Here is a 24408-nt window from a genome sequence, read left to right on the forward strand (position 1 = left end):
CACTTATATGTGGAATCTAAAAATCAAAACAAATAAGCAGCAAACAAAACAAAAATAGACTCATAGTCACAGAGAACAGACTGATGGTTGCCATAGGGGAAGGGGTGGGGGATGGGTGAAAAGGGAAGGGGTAAAAAATTAGTGAGAATGTTCTATATCTTGATCTGACAATGGTTACATGAATGTATATACATGTCAAAATTCATCAAGCTCTACACTAAGACTTTTTTATTTCATGTACCTCAATATAAAAAAGAACTTTTAAAAATAAATACCACTTTTAAAGACATTGTTAGGAAAATGAAGAGGCTAGCCAAAAACTGGGAGAAAATTGTTGCAATTATATATCTCATAAAGAATTAGTGTCTAGGATATATCAAGAATTCCTACAACTTAATAAAATACAAACAACCGCAAATGGGCACTTACAGAGAAACAAGATTCAAATGCTGCTCGGTGTAGAAAAACAACCAGACACTTGAGAAAAGAATTAACCCAATACCATGACCACCTTCATATTTTATCCAAACTCTGAATACAGTCAAAGAATCACTTAATATTTTTAAATATAACATTAATTGGCATATAAACATACCCATTAAAAAGGAAGTCTGATATAAAAATGAATACTCCCTTACATCTGTTAATCTCATCATAATTAACTGCTTAAAAAGTACAGGTAATAATTCACACACAGAAAAAGTGAGTTACATATAATTTTTTTTATTTCACAGCCTTTTAAAAAATATAAACCACTACATATTTTGAAAAACATACACAGAATAATCATTTAGCAGCCACAATATTAAAAAAATAAAGTAACTAAGAATGAATTGCACCACAGAACAAAATAATCTCTGCTGACTCATTCTAATTAGAAACACATACTGTTCACTAGGAATGTTAAGTGGACCAACACCACCACTTTTCCATGATCAATTATCACTAAAATCAATCACAAGACCTATTCCCAGGAGACCATTCCATTTTTACAGGAATTTGTGCAATGTATAGATATGAGGTTAATGTGAATTTAGTTTCAAGATGCCATTTTTCCTCTGGGAGACAAGATCAATGGCAAGGGGGAAGGGTAAAGATTATGGAACACCAAGCACATGACTGGCGCAAACCCTTCCCAGCTAGTTTTAAAATACAAGAAAGAAAAAGATGTGCACTGTGCTCTACAATAAAATAGCCACTAGTTACATGTGGCTATTTATATTTAAATTGTTCAAAATTAAATACAATTGAATTTTACTTCCTCATTCATGCTAACCACATCTCAAGTGTTCACTAGCCACCTGTGGCTAGTGGCTACTATATTGGACAGTGCAGATATAGAACATTTCTGTCATCACAGAAAATTCTTTTGGATAGTCCTGGATGTGGGAAGTGTTTCTTCTCCCTTTACTTAGCCAGGATGTAGGCTGTTTAAGGAAGCAGCTTTGAGAAGCAATTCTTCTCTCAGGATATTCCTAGATTGGTGATGAAGTCACAGAGTAAAGTAGTCTTTCTTTACATAGATTACCCTCCCCTGCATAAAAGGTAGGATCAAACACCCAAACAGAACTCTGCCAAAAATCCATCAGGAACATTAGAGAGGAGATAAATGAAGTAGACTGAGAAGCAGAAAGGCAGAACATCCTTTATCCCATCCCAAACCTCTCTCTATAAAGAGATACAGTCACCAAGAAAGGGTACAGGTTCCTAGGGTCCTCTAGAAAGAAGCGGGGCAAGTGTGTTGGTTCAGGGAGAAGGGCAAGTGTTTTATAAGCAACCTAGCATGTCTTTACTCTGCTTACTCTCAGAGCACAGGAGTTTTGCCTGGAGGGTTGCCAGTTGTGAAGGCGCTAAAGTTTGGGTGTATTTCAAACATTATGCTCAGTTACCACTGTATTTTGTAGCCAGGGCACAGACTACTGGTTGCTCACTCAAGATTCACCATCATCTTCTTCTTCATGAAGAAAACTCACACTTTTGTTGAAGGCAGTTATATGTCCAGCTACAAAAACGACATTTCTTAGGTAACCTTGCAGATAGCAGTAGTCAATGACAGTCTGGCCCATGAGGTATAAGCAGAAGTCGTTGGGCTGCTGAGAAAGCTCTTAAAAGGAAATAGACTGAAGAAAGAGCATGCTCTGTTTTCTTTTTGGGCTTCCTTCACCTTTGGGCAGCTGCAGCAACCATCTTGGAACATAGGAAAATCCAAGGGAACCTCAGGGACCACCTTGACCCTGACATCTGGAAGCTAGTGAACCAACTCTAGCAATAGCCTACCTCCAACCTCCTTGTTACATGAGAACAAAACAAAACCCTGCTTTGTGTAAGCCACTGTGCAGTCCAGCAACTTCCTACTCTGTTATCCAGAGAGCAGTCCATCTTGATTCCCAATAAGAAAGCAAAATTTTCATCTGAAAGTCAAAAACATCTTGCTTGAAGAATCTGTACATATTCAATAAGCTCAAGTAACTTTACAGTCATACTAATAAAATAAAAGTTGAGTATAAAAATTTTAACTTTAGCCCACCCACCTATGTCTACACAGCCTAAGAATAGAAGAAATGATTGGGCATATTATGTAAAATAGCTGCTATTAAGGAAAATAAGAGTATTTTTTAGCCTAATCTATCAGGAAATTTTTTCTGAGTGCTTATTATGTTCTGATTACTGTTCTAAACACAGGTCTTCCCTTCTGATTACTCAAATTCCTATATGGTAAGATGCTAACTACTCAGATAATCAACCATATCATTTATTTCATCAATTACTTTATTTTTTATGTAGGCAAAGAAACGGTGAGTTGAGAATTTATTTCACTGATTCAAACCAAAAAATCAACATCGAAGGTCTAATAAATCAATTTTTAAGATGTAGACACCTGACAATGATTTCCTAATGATCCAAAATTTTAATTGTGGATTTAGCTTAAATAAGTGCAACTACCTCAGAGTATCTATAAAAATTAAAACCAAAGTGCTCTACAAATACATTCTATGTACTACATTAGTACCACTAGTACTCTAAAAGTCCCTATATTAGTAGGTATGACTTAGAAAAACAAACATTTCCCACTGTCTTAAATGGTTTAACCATTTACAGTGTTTAAAATTTGGCCATTTAAAAACTTTAACTCTATTGCACTTACCTTGAAACTATAGGCAAAATTGGAAACACAAAATGTCAAGCTAAAAATGGGGTACTGCATTTTTTTTACTCACCTAGTTCCAAGTTTCCACCCCTGCAAGTGAACCAAAAACAAATCCTGGCACCTTGTCATTCCCAGAAAAGCCGGTGCATGGCACACTCTGGGTAAATTTTCTCTCTTCTTCTGTAGAATCTCACCAGATGGCATCAGTCCGGGATCTACAGCTGTGACCCAAAATTGAAGTTCAGACACAGGAATCTACTTTATTAGACATTTTAGATTTTGCAGGTGTAACTGTGATGTCATTCTCATTCAACTTAAAATGGTCATCTTTCCAAGAACTGCAGATTCATTGCACTTATAAGTTTGGAAATCAGTGAAACAATCAAGATTATGCTAATAGGATTTGAAGTCATTTTAAACACTGAAATTTAGAAACAACAATGTAATAAGAACACCTGAGAAAAATTCTAATATTACATAATAATCAAATTATGGCCCATTTCCTTATCATGTAAGAAATTCAACTCAGCTTCAAACATTGCTGAGGAGTCTTAAAAGCCTTTCATTGAAAATAAAACATACGAATTGTCTATAATCATGTTATGCTTATATAATGAGCAGGCACTTAAATGTTCCTGACCTTTCAAGTGTTTTAATATCTAACTCAAATGTACACTGTCCTCAAAAATAGACTTGATATAGTGACGGTCAGGACCAGGCTGTGGTCAGTGGATGGAGCAGTCAACCTGCACAAGCCTGAAACCTAGACAACTGGTCAGAGCATTGGCTCAGGAATGCATACAGGTAGCAAAATAAATGAGTTCAAAGGCATTTCTATTTTGGGACATCAAACTATGCTGGGTTTTGGAAAAACAGCAATTGAATAAATGAATAGGAAAAAGGCAGCTTGTATACACGTGTCAAAAAGCAGCATTTCTAACAAGGCAAGGGCAAAGCAGGAGAGCCACAGCAGCAAGTTCTGAGACCAAATGTGTGAGGAACTTAATTCCCAGAGTTTAGGGATAAATTCCAGGCAGAGATCATTTTTTTGCCTGGGTATATGGGAACTCAGTAACCAAGGAATTAGATTATGAGGAGGTTATAAAATGACACTGGACAAAAGATAGAAAAGTAACCACTCCTTTCATAGGAAACAGCAGAACCAGCAAAGAGATCAGCTTTCTACTGGGATAACATCAAACTACTCACCCTGGATTCTCTATAATTTCCTCTCTGGAAGAGTCAGGGGTAGTTTAAACCTCTGGACACCAGTGGCACAGCTAGGAAGATGAAATAATGACAAAATAAGAAGTCAAGCAAATGGTTAAATTAATCTGCATTCTGGTTATTTATAAAGTATGAAGTGATTGTTTTCTATCCTTATGAACAACTATAATTGCTAATTAACTATTCCCACACTCATCTTCAATGTCCACATTAACCATACAATACATAACTTAAGTACCACTACAGAGGTGTCAACTAGAGAACTATATTTCAAAGTACAATATAGAATCACTGCAGTTGATTCTGATTTCAAACAAGAAATTCAAGTCAAGTCTACAGTAGGTCTGATAAAGACAGGTGTGTGTATGCAGTCTTATATACATATGCGAATTTGTTCATGATACTTTATTTAAAATAAATCACTTACTTTGTTAACAGGTTTATTCTACCAAACTAACATAGAACAGGTGAGAAATTATCTGTATGTCTCAGGCCAAAAGCTTTCCCCCTAATTATTCACCTAAGTGAGACTATTTTTTCCTTTCCCTGAATTATCAAAATAATTGTCTTCCATTTCACTATAGCATTATAAATTTAGGCAAAGCTTAGTGTTTCACCGTTTTTAGCCTCTCTACATGGTCTCTCTTTGTGCCTAAAAGTTATAAATATTTTCAGTATTATAGTCATAATATGGACAGCTTATCTTACCTTAACATTACTGAAACCAAATCTTCCCTTATTGAAGATAAATTATATCTGCATTACATATTCCAACCCCAAGATCCCCTGCACTGTTTTCCAAAAGAGAAGAATGATTATTAGAATTGCAAACATTCCTCACACCCCATTCTAATTTCTATGTTCCTCCACCTTGGCATTGATTCTTCGGGTTCGTAATCAGTTTGGCTAGGTATGCGGTAGAAGCTCACAGGTTCTGAGTGGGAGAGAATCCCTTATTTCACTTCATTCTTTCCCTCCACCTAACCTCTCGGTTTCTTAGGCCGTGGGTCTTCATAAGTTTAGCCATAACCAGGGACAAAGTGAAACTGAGGCTGGTCCCCACTTTACCATTAGCAGAGAACTTCCATTTCCGGGTGTTCCCGTCCTCTCTGCTCAGGGTTCCCGGTTAGCCGGCTCTAAGTGCGGCTGCGGTCCTCCGCGCACCAGCCCAGGGCAGCAGGTCGGCTCCAGAACTTGAGACGACGTAAATCAGTGAGAAAGGATCTGGAACATGAAGTTGTCATTTCCCTAACTAACACTGCCCTTGGAGAGGGTGTTTGTGTGCTTAGGGCACCAGTGAAATGCTTCCTCCTGCCCATCAATCTTCTCTCAAATGCTGTAATCATGTAGCCTAAAATGAGAGTCTTCCCCCTCCTGTCCCTCTTTTTCTTGTCACCCTGCAACGTGTACACCTCTTTTACACCAGCCCTCCAAGACAACGCTACGACATCTCCCAAATAACTCTCACTCTAATGCTCACCATCCCGTTGTTTCAGATTCTAAAACCACCAGGCGCAGCAACATGCAGGCACCAAATGGGGTCTGTGGCTAGAACTGGAGTAGGGATTAAGGGCACGAAGAAATTCCCCATAGCAAATGGGACACTGAATCCACTTACCCTGGCATTGCCAGTTGAACCCCGTTTAGCGTCTACCAAGGCTCAAAAAAAGATACTTAAAGCGATATTTGGAATATTTTGAGTCCTGTTTCCTCCTGCCTTCCATCCCAAAGCTCACACTCTCTCAATAATTTGGATATTTAGGTTAATATTAGATTTTGTTTGGAGGAGGCTGGACTGAATTTTCTTAAAGATTTAGTTTTCCACCGCTTGGGTACAAGCTAAAATGCAGTTAAGACTGGGAAGAACAGCTGGCACGTGCCCAGAGCCATTCGGGCTCCAGAGGCTGAACTTCCCTCTTTTCTCCATCTGTCCCCGTCCCGAAAAAGCTCAGGGCCTGTCCCTAAGAGCCCAGAGCCAGTCCAGACCCCATACACCCGCTGTCCCTGGCACCCGAGAGGGCAGCTAGCACCGAGTCTCTTGCAGGCGCGGAGGAACTCGCCCTTCTGCCTACTCTTTCCACCCCTGAACCAACCTGCCGGCGCTACAGCTGAGCCTGGCACTGGAGCCTGCGCGGCCACGCGGACAGAAAATCGAGACTTGAGACCCAGCCCGGCGCCCGCGCCGCTCGGTACCCTCCCGCCAGTTCCCGCGCCTTGTCAGTCACACCGCCTGCTCGCGGGAGAAGCCCCAAGGCTCCCGGTGCAGCGAGAGGCGCCCGGGCTGCAGCGACCCGGCCGTGCTGGTCACGGAGTTCTTCAGCTGCTTGATGACCACGAAGAGCAGCAGGAAAAGTAAGAAGAGCAGGAAGAAGAAGAGCGCCAGGTAGAGCAGAAAGTTGAGCTCCCACTCCATGCTGCAGGCGTGGTGGTAGTGCGCGCCCGGAGCGGATTGCTTCTGGCAGCGAGGCACACCTCCCAGGCCCCCACCTCTCGGTCTCCTCGCTCCCGCACGAGGGCGCCCCGCCTTGGGCGCCTACTCCCGGGTCCGCGCCAGGCCTTCCCCAGCTCGGAGGAAACGCGCTGAAGAGCTGGTGTAATCCCAGCTCCGACTCTCCCAGCAGGCACAAAAGCCTCCTGCTTCGCAGAGACCCTCTCCTGCGCCCTTGGCAACATGGGTGTATTTCGTTAAGAGCGAACTTCAGCGGGTGGGGACACCAGGAGAAGAGGCCACAGCTCAGCCTCCCAGGGATTTTTGGCAAATGATTTCCACCTCCAGCATCCAGTGGAGTCCCTAACCCTCCCTTCCTAATTAATTTATTTCATTATTTCCCCCTGTCCCTGCTTTCCCAAAGGACAGGCTGCACTGGACCAGAGACCCCCCCCCCCAGATTAAAGGTGATGGTGAGGTGGGGGTCTAAAGGGCTATTGGATAACTGTTTGCTGTGAGCTGACTCCACATCTGTGGAGTGTGACATACACAAATGGAATGTGAGTGAATGCCAGCTCAAGCAACCTTGCTCTTCAGAGTTGCAGATGTACTCAGTATACTGAGTGCACTTTTCTATGGACAACAGGTCATTTAGGCAATCAATAGTAAACTGCACTTCAAAAGTTATTTTGTAAAAGCTTTACAATGTTGACTTGAATTCATTTTGGTGGTGGTGGGGAACAAATACAAAACAAAACAATTTGCTTAAAGTGCTTCTTTAATAGCCCATATGGGTGCAGCTTTTAAAGAAATGTTTATCTATTGCTGTGTAACAAATTATCCCCAAAACTCCTTGACTTCAAACACATAAACATTGTTTATCTCCCTCAATTTCTGTTGATCAAGAATTTGGGGGTACTTCACTGGGTAATTCTGTTTTGCAATTTCTCATGAGGTTACAGTCTCTTGTCAGCCAGGGCCACAGTCATCTGAAAGCTTATCTAGAGCTAGAGGATCCACTTCCAAGGTGGCTCACTTGCATGGCTGTCAAGTAGTCTAGCTGGTTGTTGGTGGGAGGCCTCAGTTCCTTCCCATGTGGGCTTCTCCACAGGGCTGTTTGGGTGTCCTCACAGCACTGTGCTGGCTTCCCTCAGAGAAAGTGACTCAATAGAACAAGGCAGAAGCTGCAATGCCCTTTATGGCTAGCTTCAGAAGTTGTATACCATCACGTCTGCAATATCCTGTTAGTCACACAGTTTAGCCCTATTCAATGTAGGAGTCCAAGAACATAAACACCAGGTGAAGGATCACTGGCGGCCATGCTGGAGTCAGGCTATTAAACTTGCTAACACAGCAGGTTATATCACTGCACATTCTGTGGGCCTCCAACTTTATTTCATTCTTTATTTGTGAAGATAAAAGGAAACCTCCCTGGCTGAATTCAGGTCATCCTGATTACACCTGAATAAATACAACACATCCCGTATTATTTAATGGGCTACCTGTAATAAATGGCTGTTCCAGTGATGGCAGGGGGTTCAAAGAAAGAGGATTGTATGGAAAAAGCTGTGCATTGGGAATTTTAGTCTCCCCTGAACCTGTCAGTGGTCACTTCAGCTCTCTCAATTCCCTCACCTGTAAAACACCCTGCTTAGTTTTTCCTTAGGTTTATGTAAGGATCAGAAACAAGTAAGATGTTGAGTAGGAATGTGTTTTGCTAAGTGCATGTCAGATACCATTCTTATTCTATTACTGTGGGTCCCCAATGTTATAGACTACTGTACAAAATTTCTAAGTCCTAGGTCTCTCCCCTCAGCATGTTACTTACTCTTTCTCTCTCAGTAAACTATTGATCCGTTTCATAGGCAGTGGCATTCTGGAGATGGCTCATAAAATTCTTTTCAAGAATTTTGCAAGCCATTTGTTAAAATATAGCCATTATTAAGAATTATATCATACAAACGTATAATTAAATAAATTATGTTAACAAAGGTAATGCTCAAAACTCATCACTTCCTAATCATTTTACTATATTTCACATTATCTATGCCCTTGAAGTTATCTTCATCTGTTGTAGCTGTATGTCTGAAATATTATAATAGTATGTTACTGCACATCTCTTCCCAACTGTGTTCAAATGCCATGTGAGTAGCTTGAAATCGGCCATCATAGGAGTGTTTGTCCTATAGAAATGTTCAAATGCTACAAATCAAGGCCAGAGAGCCAGTTGTTAAACGTTTACCAGCACACTACTGCTCACGAGGCTACAGAGGAAATTTGAAGTCTTATATAAGTAAAGCAGAGATTTGTGACTGACTACTCAGAGTCCACACACCTCCACTCTAACCACCACATGTTCCTACTGGTATAATTCTCTATTTTGTGTAGTCTTGGTACTAGGACAGATCCCAGTGACTGTTTTCCATTGCCACCTCCTGCTATGGAAACCAAGGGGGTCAGAGACCTTTTTTATCTACTTTTGATACAGTGCAGGGCAGAGGGCAGGAAGAGCAGTCGAGAAACTCAGCCAAATATCCTTGATTCTTGGACTCTGAGGCTTGAGGGCAAATGGTACAGCAGAAAATGTTGGAGGTCCGATGCATCCCAGTGGCAGAGGAGATCTGAGGGCCACACCAATACTGAGTGTAGCTTTTGCTATCTGCCTCCATGGCATCCTTGACTCCTGCCCTTTTCCCAAACTTGGTTCTCCTGCCCTTTTCCATTCTGTGAGCTTCCACTGGTTTTCCAGTAAATCTCCTTATTGCAGCAATCATAATGGTTAATGTCAGCTGGCAGATGAGAATACTGATAGTGAAGGCAGAAAGTACTTACATATTTCACATATGTTAAGCACTTATAATCAAAATGTTTATGGTAGAAAAGACATGTGCCATTTGGCACATTGCCATCCAGCTATCCAGGCAATCAAAGGATGCACACTGAAGCACAGAGAAGTGCTTCAGTGTGATCTGCTCAAGGCCACACAGCTAGCAAATGGCCAACCTGGGCTGTGAACCAGGGAGTTTGGCTCCAGAGTCTGCACTCTCAACCCCATGATACACTGCCTCACAGGGAAAAGTGCCCTTTTGTGTACAATCAGCAAATTAATGACCATACTTTTTTCTGTTGAGTGTCAAATTTAAACCAATTTCAAGTGACACATACCTTCTGCTTAGAACATCTTAGTCCCTTCCTTTGAAATCCTGAAGGTCAAAGCTTCAAATGAACCAGTGTGTGCCTGCAAAATGCTGTGGAAAGAGGCCAAGGGATGTTAGTTTTATGTTGCCAAGTTCAAACCCATTTCAGCCTTCCTACCATAACTATTTAGATTATACATTTATCTGAGCAGCTTAAATAGATTTTAAATATTAACTAACAAATCTTCATATTTACTCTCAAGAAAATTTCTTTTAAAAATAATAATGCTGCCCAAAAAATAACTTATTACATTTATTAGAGATACTTCTAATGCTTTTTAGCCTGTTATATTTATACATTTCATAAGATGGTCTGAATTTCAGTTTATATTGTATAAATGACTATAGGAATAAGACAGTCTTTCTCTGCCTAAATATGCATATTAATGGAAATCCATAGAAAGACAATTCAAGAATTTATAAGGCAGGAAGAACACTCACTATAGATGAAAGGTTGGCTGATCCCAGCATCTAAAAAGAGAGCCCTTGTACACAAACTGGTAAGGTGGAGGGAAGCTGTGTCATTACAATCTCATAGCACTGCCCACGGAGTGGACGCCACATACACTCCCACTTAACACAGCCACTACTCATAAGTCAGTCTTTATGTACCTTTCCACTCCTCACAGATCTCAGAATAATTGGGAGTAGCCCCAGGGCTACTCCAGGGTCTGGCCTATGGACATGTATGGGCAGGTTTATGTCTCTATAGGGTTCCCCATCCCTTGGACTGCTTCGTTCCTCCTCACCCTCAGCTCTGATAGGCAGGAGTCTTTTATCATAACAAGCATCAAAGGGGTTCATGAGAAGTAATTAACAGTAGCAATAGACGAGTTTGTCTAATGAATGTGCTTCCGTGAAGAGTCTAAAGAACTAAGAAGACACCCAAGAAAGGCTATAAAAATCTACTGTCGTGATTCCTGGATGGAATGGAATCTACATGGACTTACCTGTTGGAACACCTGCAGGATGAAAGCAGCTTCCACAAGACAAGGGCTGGATAAGGGTAGGAGACTGGAGGAAAAGAAATTTCCAGGTACCTTTCTAAGGCTGACTTAACTTGGCCTGAAATGAACAAAAAAGAAACGGAAGAAATATGTTGTGCCATGCTCTGGCTTCAAAGTGTGTTGTTGACCATCATTAGTAATAATGAGTTCTTAATTAACTGCATACCTTCTCAGGTGCCATGTACCACAAAAAAAATGGGTTATAGATGGATGATTTCTGTTTCCTTTAAAGCATACATGCATGTGCTGAGGGTGAGGTCCATATCCTGTGCAAGTTTCCAGGCCCTTAGAGGCTCTGTCCTAGCTAGTCAGGGCCTGAGTCAACTTCAGGGCCTGAGTATACCCCAGCCATACCATCCATGTCCTTCTGATACACCATCTATCTTGCTCCTGCCCCATGCACACATATACCACTATATTCATTTCTAGGAGATACAACTGAGCCTCCTTGACATTACCCCTTATTTGCATTCTTTATCACCCATACAACCCTGTACATCAGAATTAGAAAATCTATGACAATGTTCACTGCTGCAGAAGAGCAGAGAGGTGAACTGTTTGACCTCAGGGAGTCACATAAAGTTAATCAACAGTTATTATAACACCTGGACAATAGGATTTGCTCTTAACACTCTCACCTCTTTTCCTAAACCAACCTCAAAAGAATGACTTCAACACTTACGTAATGCTTATGAAGTGAGATACTCTTCAGGAATTAAGTAAAATGTATGACATAGGGTGCAATAGGAGTTACAGTCAGTTGGAAGGAAGGAAGAAAGAAAGTAAAGAAGGAAGGGAAATCTAAGGACAAAATTTGAGAAGTCTGTAGGAAATCATCTTATATAGGTAGCCTTTGAAATACAGAATTCACCACTAAGAATAATTCCATGGAAGAAAACTCTAGACCCTGTCCTTGGTTTAGAATGCCTTAAAATACTGTAGAAGATGCCAAAGTCTGACCAATAATGAAAAAAATATTAAGTGACAGATTGTGGTAATGACCAAACACTATTTAACTTAGACTCTTTCCAGTAAGTTGGCAGAATAAATGGAAAAAGTCAATGTGACTGTAGCTGACTCCAGACTTGATCAATACTATGTCATGTAGCAAAATAAAAAATCTGAGCATTATAGAGCAATATATCCTTTGTTCAGCACAACTTTACTAATGACAGAGGTGAAGCTACCACCACTAATGGAAGGTTTGCAACTTTCTGAGCTGAAAATGGTCAGAGCTGTGGGCTTTCACCATGCGTGTGCATAACACAAGACTAAAATTGAACTGCCCCAAGGGAAAAAGCAATTGGAAAAAAGTAAAATATGTCTATAATCCATACTCCCCTCATGAAATGCCAGCTTGTAAGATCTGGTGACCCCAACCACTAGGGTCTATGTTCCCAGATCTGGGGATCAAGGCTGCCCTCCAGACATATAAAGGCAGACACTGTGGTACAGACTGGCAATGAACTTACTTGGGTCCAAGTCCCAGCCCTATACACTCCACCCTGTACAATACTGTACAGTGCTGTATTTCACATCCTGTGGACTTGAACATGTATCCTGGCTTCCTCTCTTGCTAGCTGCATGACCTCAGACACCTTTGCTTGCCTATCAAGCCCCTCATCCCTCTTTCTTCCTTATTAATGAAATCCTAACTTTAGTCAGGTATCTACCTCTTTCCTACACACTTATGTGACTTAAAAGAAACTGTTCTGGGAAAGTGGGTCACAGCTGGGCTAAAAGTCATTCAGGGATTATAGTGATTTCTTTTGTCTAGGAGGGGGCAAATGATCTCAACTGACCTAATCTAATTGAAGAAAAGTGTTAGCAGTCAGCAACCAAAAAAGAAAACAAAACCACTGCAGTATCTAAAGTAGGAAAATCTAATACTGGGAATTGGTTACAAAGCTGTTGAATGGGTAGAAGGAGCAAAAAGGAGAAGGTGAAGTACCACAAGAGTAGAGCCAATTGGGCTCAAGAAGCAAAAGAGAAAAAGAAATTACACAGAGCCCATGATCACTGTTACCCCAGCATGTGGTCATTGCTACTCAGACCCTCAGATCTATTTACATCTGAGACTTCTGGAAGTTGCAAGCCTTCAACAGATGACAGAGTTCCAAGAGTTATATCAGATTTGCCAGTGTAATTGTTGTCTAAGAGGGAAGACAAATTCCTAGTGAAGATGCACCATCTTCCCAGAATCCTCTGTCTCTTTTTATTTTTAATTGTGGTAAAATACACTTAAGACAAAATTTAACATCTTAATCATTTTTAAGTATACAGTTCAGTAGTATTAAACACATTCATAATGTTGTATAACCATCACCACCATCTATCTCCAGGATTTTTCATCTTGCAAAACTGAAACTCTAATTTCCAATTCAATGATAACTCCCTGTTTCCTCTTCTCTCTGGCACTTGGTGACCACCATTCTCCTCTCTACCTCTATGGATTTGACTATGCTAGGTACCTTATATGACTGGAATCATACAGCATTTGTCCTTTTGCGACTAGCTTATTACATTTATCATAAGGTTCTCAATCCCTACTGTAGCATGTGTCAGAATTTCCTTCCTTTTAAGGCTGAACAGTAATCTGTAATAGTTATTTTCATTTGTCCACTTGACTGGGCCAAGGGTGTCCACACATTTGTTCAAACATTATTTTTGGTGTGCCTGTGAGGGTGTTTCCTCATGAGATTAACATTTGAATCAGTAAACTGGCATAGGGATGAAAGTACAGCATAGAGGATATAGTCAATAACATTGTAATATCTTTGTATATTCACAGATGGTAGCTACACTTACTGGGGTGAGCATTTAATAATGGAGATAACTGTTGAACCACTATGTTGTACACCTGAAACCAATGTAATATTGTATATCAACTACACTTCAATAAAAATAATTTTTAAATTAAAAATAAATCAGTACCTACCATTTGCAACAACATGGATGGAGCTAGAGGGCATTATGCTCACTGAAGTAAGTCAGGCACAGAAAGAAAAATACCAAATGATTTCCCTCACTTGTGGAGTAAAACAATGAAGCAAAACTGAAGGAACAAAATAGCAGCAGACTCACAGACTCCAAGAAGGGACTAGCGGTTACCAAAGGGGAGGGGTGGGAGGGCGGGTGGGAAGGGAGGGAGAAGAGGATTGTGGGGTATCATGATTGGTGCACATGGTGTATGTGGGGTCACAGGGAAGACAGTGTAGCACAGAGAAGACAAGTAGTGACTCTGTGGCATCTTACTACACTGATGGATGGTGACTTCAATGGGGTTTGGGGGGACTTGATAATAGGGGTGAACGTTTTCACATTGGTTTTCTTGTGAAACCTTCATAAGAGTGTATATCAATGATTCCTTAATAAAAATAAATAAATAAATAGATCAGTAGCCCGAGCAAAGCAGATTACCCTCCTTAGTGTGGGTGAGACCTATCCAATAAGTTGAAACTCTGACAAGAGGCTGACTATCCCACACATAAGTGGAAATTCCTCATGCCTGACTACCTTCAAGCTGGGAGGTCGTTTTTCTCCTATTTTTGAGCTTGAACTAACACATTGACTCTTCTTCGTCCTTGAGCTGCCAGTTTACAGACTTGAACTACACCATCAGCTCTTCTGTGTCTCCTGCTTGCTTACTGAGGATCTTGGAAATTTTCAGCCACTGTAATCATATGAGCCAATTCACTATAATCTCTCTCTCTCTCTCTCTCCACACACACACACACACACACACACACAGCTCCTATTGATTCTGTTTCTCTGGAGATCCTTGACTAATATATATTGCATTATATGTATCTATGTGTGTGTGTATATATATGCACACACACATACATATGAATATGCATACACCACTCTTATACTTTTTGAGTAAAGCAGGGGCTTTACCATATGATCTAAAACATTAAAATCACCAACTTTGGCTAAAATATATAGAAAGGCATATACATATCTCTCCTGAAGAACTATTTCCTGTGGAGCTTAAATATGCTTAATGCAGAAAGCTACAGTGTTATTTAATATTTGTGAAAAATATTTTCCCTCAGGGTTTTTGATACTTAGAGAGGCCAATTCCACAGTGGTTAAGGTATAGGTTTGGTATTATTGCCTTGGTAATATGTCATAAGGCCTCTTGTCATAAATACTGGATGGAACATCATCCCTACCACAAACCAGCCAACAAATGACTGCTCACCCAGGTCTCCCTCTGGCTTTTGCATCAGGTGTCTGGAAGCCACTGTGGATACATCCAGGGACCCTTCAAACCCTCCTCACTGAAATCATTACTTCAGACTAGAGGCTGCTATCTTGGGAGAGGCAAAAATCCCTTTATATCACTTCACTCATATGTGCTTTTTTTAGCTTATGAATCTGAGCATCTAAACACCAGATGATTGGCACCATAGAGATAGGAACCTCTAAAATGTTTTTCAAGAATTCAAAAGCTATAGATTATAAATTCAGCAATAAAGAGATTGTCTTATCATTTTCTATGACCTGTGAAACACTGTAAAGAGAGAATGTTTAGGGTGTTTGTGAAGCTAGTGTTAGAATACGAATGCTAACTTAAGGTTTTCTTTTGCCCCATCACAGATACTGTTGGTTGAACTAAAAGTGATGCTATTACAGTGATTACTCAGTAATGAAAATGAAGCTTTGTGACATCTGAAGAAAATGCATATTCTTTGTTGGCTGTTGAACACCTGGCTCTTCTGTGTGGCCCTTCATAATCATGATCTCTTCATGTGTTGTATGGCTGAGCTCGGGGACTGTGATTGTCACTATACACCACCAAGAGTTTTGTTTCTCCACCCATCACAGCTAGTGTTTAAACCATTTCTCACCTACGAGAAGAGACAAACACACAACTCATTATATATACAAAACTCAGCACCTGCTACCTACATATTTTTTAGTTCTTCATGTTTTATTCTATCTTGTCTATTTGTCAGATGAAAAATAAAAAGTCTGCTGCAAGAAGAAAACAACCACATACCAGTTTCATCATTTTGCTGATGCCTTAGCTATATTTACCAGTATGATTTTTCCTCCTTCTCCAAATTTCCTCAGATGTTCTCCTGCTGGAAACTTAAAAGGCCTAGGTTCCAACTATCCCCTGCTAGCATGAGCCACACAACTTGGGCACATCTTCAACTTCTCTATGCTTCTGTTCCCTAAATTAGGGGATTGAATGTAAAGATCTCCATGTCCTTTCTAGTTCCAAAATTCAAATGATTTACCATTTTTACTGCCAAAACCAGGGGTAGTGGACAAGTGAGATTATCTGGGTGAATTGCTCCCAGCTGCTATGATGACAGCATACATTTGGAACCCACAGTGCCTTCTTTCAGGAAAGCAATTTGCACCAGGAAAGGCCTCTGACACATAACCGAAGAGATTAGCTAACTGCTGCTCACCCTCAGCCATGACGTTTTTTCCTTTTACTTTAAGTAAGCAGAGTTATTCTGGTGTAACCTACAAATCAGCTACTCCCAAAAGCAACTACTTTCTCATTATGGGAAAACCATGGAGCAGCACCACATGGGTTCCTGTCTGAAGCACGACTGAACAGCGCAGAATTTACTGAAGGGAGACTTAAAGGAGCATTTAGACACAGGCAAACAAATGTCCATTTCAGAAAATAAACATTTCTGATGTTCCCAAAGGCCCTGACTGGCTGTGTTGGGCAACTTGAGAAGCTATTTCCTTTTAACCCCTCTTCTCCAACAAAGTCATTATTTTCCCTCCTTTGCCTTCTTGGTTATACAGGAAACCTGAGCACCAGTCTGAGTTGGCTTCTACCTAAATAGGTTTACCAAATTCTCTTTTAAATAAAATGGACCCCGTCTACAAGGAACTTTCCTACAAGCTGCCAAGAAGATATTTATCCCCTGAGTATTACACACACACCTTGACCTTCTCTGATAAAGCCCAAATCATTTCCAAGTAAGAGAGAGTGTGAGAAAAAGACTGTTGTGTTAATAAGACCTCCTACGTAAACTGCTGAGGGTAGGACTTCATGTACAATGTAACTGCATGCACTATTTTTATTCTTTCAGAATAAATAAAACTCCATTGTATGGGATTTTAAAGATTATTTAGTACTAAAGCATATTGAGTATCTTTGTTATCAAGCAGTTGACAATCCATTACTTTTTATCTTACTTAACATCACAGTAATTATTTTCCGACAGTATTACAAAGCAAGAGTATTTGGTGTGCTATTAAGTATTCTTGTTTTTCTCACTAGGCTTGCAGTGTTACTCTGCCAAGGAAATAATATGGCATTTGGTCTCAACTTCAACATAAGCAGAATATTAATTTAAAGGACAATTGTTTGCCCATCATTCCATGATAAACTATTAATAATCATGTTTATAAAATAGTTCATGCATAATGGCAGTGTGTTTCTAAAACTATCCTACCCACTGTGATTTTTTTTTAATTCCATGAATTTAAATTGTGAAATAAGCCTTGCAAAGATGTCAAAATTATACTCTCCAGTTAGGGAAATACATAAGGGATAAAATAATCCTATGTGTTTTCCAGTGGACTATTAAAATAAAAAGCAGTCTTTGAAGTTTTCCTAAAAGGAAAGTAATTGCACAAATCATTTAAACTTATCACAGTAGACACAAGTTTATCAAAATTTAATATGTATGTCTCTTATTTTTTAGAAGCACATTGCATTATTTCATAGCAGAGTATGGTGATTAAGTCCCTGGGCTCTGGAGCCAGGCTGCTTGACTTAATAAACCCTGGCTTCTCTCCGAACCAACATGTGACCTCAACTCTCTGTGACTTGACTGCCTCATCTGCAAACTGGAGATAATAAAAATACCCTCAACATTGTATTGTTATTTAGATGAACTGGGTTAATACATATGAAGGGCTTAGAGCCTGGAACATTGTAAAGTGCTCAATAAAAGTTAACTATTATTGTATTTCACAAATCAGGGTCTTAATACCAATGACTGTGCCATCTGTGAGCCCTCTTGTGATCACATTAACCCACTGTATGTTTCAGTGCCCACCTCACTAATCGTATCTACCACTCTCTGGATCCTGTTTTGCTGTTACATTTACAGTTCTTTTCAATTTAAATTTTTGATACATCCGAATTTAAGTTTTGATGAGGTATAAGGAAGAGTTTTATCCTCTTTTTCCTTATGAATACTCTGTGCTCCCAAAACCATTTATTCAATGAATAACCCATCTTTCCTACTACATTTCTCTTGTCTTTTCACTTGTCCATAACCTTGACCAGAGATCTTGAAACTAGGTTTCAGATACACCTGAGGGAATATGAGGACTTTATAAAGGGTCCATGAACATGTTCAGTTTCATGTTATGTCTAGATCATCAACGTCCATGTATGTTTTCCTAAAATCACTTACCTAAGGATATGCCAGTCATCAAGGGTTTCTCTTTCTCTCTTTTTTAAATAAACTTTATTTTTAGAGCAGTTTTATAAACAGCAAAATTGAGTGAAAAGTAGAGTTCCTATACATCTTCTGCCCCTCACAAACAGAGCCTCCCTCACTGTCAACATCCTCCTGCTGCTGCTACATTTGTTACAAGTGATGAACCTATGTTGACACATCATAATCACCCAAAGCCCATAGCTAACATTAGGGGCCACTTTTGGTGGTGTATATTCTATGCATCTGGACAAATGTATAATGACCTGTATGCACCATTACAGTATCATACAAAATAGTTTCACCACTCTAAATATCCTCTGCATTTTGCCTGTTCCTCCCTCCCTCCCTCTAGTCCCTGGCAACCACTGATCATTTTACTGTCTCCACAGGTATGCCTTTTCTGGAATTTCATATAGTTGAAATCATACAATATGCAGCTTTTTTCAGTTTGGCTTCTTTCACTTAGTAATGTATCAAGGGTCTTTTTTCATATTTCTCTTTCCAAATTTCCTCTCACTTTATCAAGAAAGACATATCTGTTACCTATCTCTAGTCATAATATGGTACATTGCCAAATAAATAAATAACCCTTTAAACAATTACTTTAATCAAGGCACCGTAACACATCCTCCCCCATCCACTTCACTAAGAGATATATTTCCAATAAATTTTACTATTTAGGTGACAAGAAACAAACCCTTTGCTGAATGGTTTCAGTGGTTCTCTGTCCCTACCCCAACAGGACGCCTAGCAATGAGCCAGCTCAAATATATGTGATGGGTTTCCAGCTCGTATCAGCTTCGCTAAGCTCCTACTTCATGTCTCCTCTAAGAATGTCATCCCCACCACTCGGAAGCCCCTATTGTTATATAGTCAAATAAGTCTCCCCGTTCCCTCTCAATGCTTTAGGTGGGGTCTTAGACCTAAATACGTCTCACTGAGAAATGAGAGCTTATGAAATCCTGCATGTTTTTTTGCTATCTCTTGAACACAAGACTTCCCAATATGCTTCATGCCTCCTCTGTGTATCATTCGGGGTATCTGTGCCAACTAATTGTCATATAATAATTGTTTATTGATAGAGTTATAATTAATGCTGTTTTAATCAAATGTATATTACTACTATTTATAATGATTAGTCAATCCATAAGAAATTGTTTTACATAAACGGTCATAGGATATATATATTTGATGTGAAGAAGCATGATAAGATTGCCAGTAAAAGACTTTCCACATAAAAGCTTATTACAGTAGATGAAAGTCTGTGGAGAAGTAAAATAGAAAAGGAAGTTGAAAGAGAGAAAGGAACAATGTGAAATTGCAGACTGTTAGAAAGCAACTTATTAATATTTTAAAGGGATGATGATAGGTTCAAATTTCTGTGGTCTTTTTATTTTCACTAAAGAGTGATAAAATAGTTTCATTTTAAGATAAAGATGTTTGAAATATGCCATAAATAACATCATTTGCTACTATTTAAATCTATAAATGAAAATTTTAGACATCGGTTTAAACTGTCTCAGGGGTAATAGTTTTTTTTAAAGTTTTTGGGGGATTGTGATCAAGATTATCAACTACAATTTAAAAAAGGAAAGAAAATAGAAACATCCTAAAAAGGATCCAAGACTGTTTATTTTCTTACATCCCACCATTATCTCTTCCTCTATCTTCACACTTGGTTGGAATTATTCAGGGGCTTCTAGGGGTGTGTTTGTGTGTGTGTTTAGAGGTGCAAAGTATAAAGGTTATGTAATATAAGCCCAACTACCCTAAGTTTCTCATTAATGTTCTTTGCAATCAATTGAATTGAATTGAAAAACAAAATGCTAAAATTTCAAGCAAACTGTATTAACATGTTTATTTTCAAGGGATTGTGCCTGGTAAATTGGACTACTTAATCTGCTTTGACAAACCTGGTGGATTCCTGGGATTCTAACATGTCCCCCTGAAATTGGAAGAAGCCCTCTTATGAACTAGAAGTCACAAGAGCTTTGTAATTGTAATGGGTTGCTTTTTTGTGCCAAGATTGTCCTGTCAGAGAGCCCTGTACTGGTGTTGAAACCTCCTCTGTGGAGTCAGAGTGAGCCCATGAATGAAGCCCATCTTGACTTCACTGGGAGTTTATCACTGAGTGTCAAGTACACAGCCCTCACACATGCCTACCTTACTTCATCTGCAATTTACTTAAAACAGATTGTGACCGCCGCTCCACCACCACACACATAGAAAAGCCACTAACATGTGACACCTCTGAGGGCATATTCTCCAGTGCTATTTCCCACAGCTCCTTGGATATGGGCTTGGTTGTTCCCTTTGCCTCTTTGTTCTCCCCACCCACCCACAGTCATTCTCCCTTGGCAGCTCTGAAGAGCCTGGCACTCCTGACGGAACTACCAACAGTGCTCTGCTTTGCCAAATCAGGTCTGACACCATGCTCAGCTGCCAAGAGCCCTGTCTCGCTCCAGCTGTTCCCCTGTTGCTTCCCAGAAGTGTGATGCCCATGTGACAGGTGGGGGAGAATTCAGCCCCAGCATCCCTGTTTCTCTCCCTAAGCTCTGCTGGGAGTGCTTATGTACCTGAAACAACCATGTGCTACTGAGCACAGGGCTTTTACAGAGCACCATGTGCTTTGTGCTTTGGGACAGAATGAACCTTATTAACTGGTGTCACAAGTTTTCAGCAAAACAGACATCATAGCCTGAGGGGAGAGGCCACAGGGTGAAGCCTCTACTCCTGGTCCACAAGGCTGCTTTCTATGAGTTCAGGCAGATGAGACAGATGTTTGAACTTGCCCCTGGCACAAGTTGCTAGATAGGCCTTGTATTACTCCTTGACTTTTATCTATGGCGCATACAGCCATCTCCACAAAATTAAGGGGGAAAAATCCAACCACTCTAACATATCCACCAGTTTAAGTTTTATATAATTCTCTCCAGTGCTTATTGCTATGGATTTATTTTTACACAAAGTTAATCAACTGGCTTTCAGTTCCTTCAGGATAAAGCTGAAAGTGTTGCCATTTAAAACCATTCCATCAACATATACACTTGATCACCTTCTCTGTGAAAAGCAGACTTTCAAACAGCTTCTCAAAACCTGATTACCAAAATATTGACTAATCTCTTGTAGAAAAATAGAATGCACTGAGCAGCTTGTGAAATACATTTTGGATGCCTAAATATGTTGTGGGGTTTTTTGGATTCTGTAATGTTTCCCAATTCTGAACAAATTTTTTCATGCATCTTAAATCAATAGCCTGGCTCCACGGTACTTGGTGCTTTGCTCACCTCAGCTGACTTTGGTATCCTTCATATTATTGTAGATGATGAAAACACCATCTGCCCTTCTTGAGAAGGCTTTGAAACTATTTTGAATAAAAGAGGGTGGTTTCATTAAAATTTTACATAATTTATATAATGTTGGCAAAGGTTCTAGAAAATAATCTTGTTTAACAGTTTTCTCATTAAAAAAATGTGTGCTTATTAAAATGACATTTTCTACTCTTAAGATTTAATTTTTCTTTGTTGCAGATAACCTAAAGCTCAAACTTGAAGTCTGTCATAATAATGTTAGTGATATGTTTGTAAAAATATGGCCAGTAATCTATCTAGTTAGACATAGTGAACACTTGCAGCTCCCCTACCAAAGAGGAGAAAGCATCAAATTTTAAAATGTCTGACTGTCTTGCCAATGAGTTTCAGCTCTGGGAAAGTTCACTATGGATTCAATGAGACCAAAAAATGACAATAGAACATTCTTGGGGTAAAAGGGTTTCTACCCAACTTTATTTCTATGGTGGCAGGTCAATCACTAGAATCCCGTCCACTCAGAGCCAGTCTGCTTGCAGCAAGCTGGTCTCTGCCTCTGGGCATCTCTGCCCCCGTAGCTGTCTCAGTCTCTGTCCTCAGTGCTGCCACCACTCCAGTCTCTGCTCTCCTGCAACCGTGCTACCGTGTCTCCCACAGCACTGGGTGGAGCTCTTTATATAGAGTCAATAACAATGTATTGCCCACATGTGTGTAGTGAGCTAGCCAACCAGGGCCAGGTGTAAACCACAGAATAGAGATTGGAATTTATCTTAAAAGCAACCTGGCCATTAGAATCTTCACTTTCTCCACACTGACCTTGGCAAGTTACCTTATTTATCTAAGCATTGAAGTCCTCACTCAGGGTTGTTGTAAAAATTATGTGTATGGAAGTTCTCTAAACAGTGCCTGGAACATAGGAATGCAAAGGTGACTGAAGATTACTTTTGCTAGGTAGCACAATATAGGCTTGTGGTTCCAGTAAATATGCTCCCATCTTCGTCCTATTTGTGCCCTTCTCTCATTTATTCAGTACTTTCTAAGTGCCAGCCATATTGCAGACCCAGGCACTGTGGATAGAAAAGTGAATAAAAACAGATTCCCTCATGGAGCTTAGTGAGCAACACAGCCAGGCAAACAGACCACTTTAAATGTATGTGGTAAATGCTCTAGATGCAAGGGGGTTACTCGGCCCAGTCTCAGGTTTCAGGAAACACTTACTGCTTTCTCTGAGCTGAAACATGAAGAATGGTTTGGAGTTGGCTACACAGAAAATGTGGGGAAGGTATTTCAGGCAGAGAGAACCCCAATGCAAATGCCTGGAGATGAGAGATAACTTGGTGACTTTGAGAAATTGAAAGTAATTCAATAAAGCTGAAGATTAAATAAAGAGAATTATTTACAAATGGCACTGGGGAAATAGGCTAAATTATAAAAGGCATTGTAAACCACAGAATAGAGCTTGGAATTTATCTTAAAAGCAACGAGAAGTTATGGAAGGGTTGTAGGCAAAACAGCATGGTTAGATTTGTGTTTTAGAACACACATAATGTGGAAAATGAACTGGAAGAAGGAAGACTAGAGATTGGGAGGCTACACTGGTGGCTGATAACCTCACTTAGGCAAATATGACAGTGCTGAGTTAGGTCATGACGTTGGGATTGGAGAAAACAAATAGATTAGGTGGTTAGTAGGTGGCCTCAACTGGACTTGGTGACTTATGAGAAGGGGTGGGTGTGGTAATAAAGTGTCAAGAATGACACCCTGTTTTAATGGCTACTGGGGTATTGCCATCCACTGGAGGGAATATAATGAAGAACATTTTGGGGAAGAAAGATAGTGAGTGGACACAATAAATCTGAAATGTCCTTAGAACATCTAGAGACATCAGAGTCAGGAAGAGGTCTGGGCTGGTACAGTATGTTTGGAAATAATCAGCTCATGGCTGGTAATTGAAACCATGCAAATGGAAAACCAGGAGAGCGTTTATAGTGAGAATTTCTGGGATGGAATCTTATGTAACACCGACACATAAGGTATGAGTAAGAGGGATCCCCAAAAGGAACCAAAAAGAAATGGCCAAACAGTAGAAAATTGGGAGAATTAGAAGTCATTGAAGTCAAGCAAAGAAACTATTTCAAGGTCATTAAAATCGTGGAGAAAAAGAATCTGAAGAAGACAAATGATACAAAAAAATCAAGTATGATACTCAATTTTTATCGGTGTTAACAAAAAGGAGGTATAGGTCAATCTAAATTCCACAAACACACACAAGATACATGCATATACACATACTCATACATATTTTTAAATCCTCAAATAATAGATCAGTGTTCCTCTAAGGTCCATCAAAGTCTACTTCATATCCCACCCTCTGTTTTCCTTCTCTTACCACCTCCATCCTTTGTAGTTGCACTCAACTCATCCTTGGCCCTCATCAGACCAAACACGGAGGAAAGAAAACAGAGGGTGGGATATGACTTAAGGGTCTGGGATCAAGGCTGTAAATCCATTTCCGTGGTGCCCAGATTCCAGCTGTTGTATGGAAACTTCCCAATGGAAGTTATCTTTTAAAATGTAAATTGTAGAGATGAAATGTTAACTTGATCAACTTAAGTGATGAAGTTTATTTTTTATCTCCTAACAACTCAAGTGATCTT

At 39.9% G+C, this 24408-nt stretch overlaps 1 protein-coding gene across 2 annotated transcripts in view; it reads right to left on the reverse strand.

Annotated features, from left to right (window-relative positions):
* Positions 1 to 707: 707 nt before the first annotated feature.
* The window catches only part of SMIM43 (small integral membrane protein 43), a 58416-nt gene continuing 34715 nt past the window's right edge, over positions 708 to 24408 (reverse strand). The window contains exons 2-8 of one of the 2 annotated variants that reach the window (XM_057502583.1): positions 10951 to 11065; positions 9969 to 10051; positions 6469 to 9608; positions 5444 to 5599; positions 4358 to 4428; positions 3219 to 3369; positions 708 to 2411 (exon numbers count right to left, since the gene is read on the reverse strand). In XM_057502583.1, coding sequence (XP_057358566.1) covers positions 6597 to 6788 — 192 coding nt within the window. In that variant the 5' untranslated portion in view covers positions 6789 to 9608; positions 9969 to 10051; positions 10951 to 11065 and the 3' untranslated portion in view covers positions 708 to 2411; positions 3219 to 3369; positions 4358 to 4428; positions 5444 to 5599; positions 6469 to 6596. The remainder of the gene's footprint in view (positions 2412 to 3218; positions 3370 to 4357; positions 4429 to 5443; positions 5600 to 6468; positions 9609 to 9968; positions 10052 to 10950; positions 11066 to 24408) is intronic. The other variant, XR_005032233.2, reaches the window with a different exon arrangement.

This window comes from Manis pentadactyla, chromosome 5 (genome assembly GCF_030020395.1).
Source record: "Manis pentadactyla isolate mManPen7 chromosome 5, mManPen7.hap1, whole genome shotgun sequence".
Taxonomy (NCBI): Eukaryota; Metazoa; Chordata; class Mammalia; order Pholidota; family Manidae; genus Manis; species Manis pentadactyla.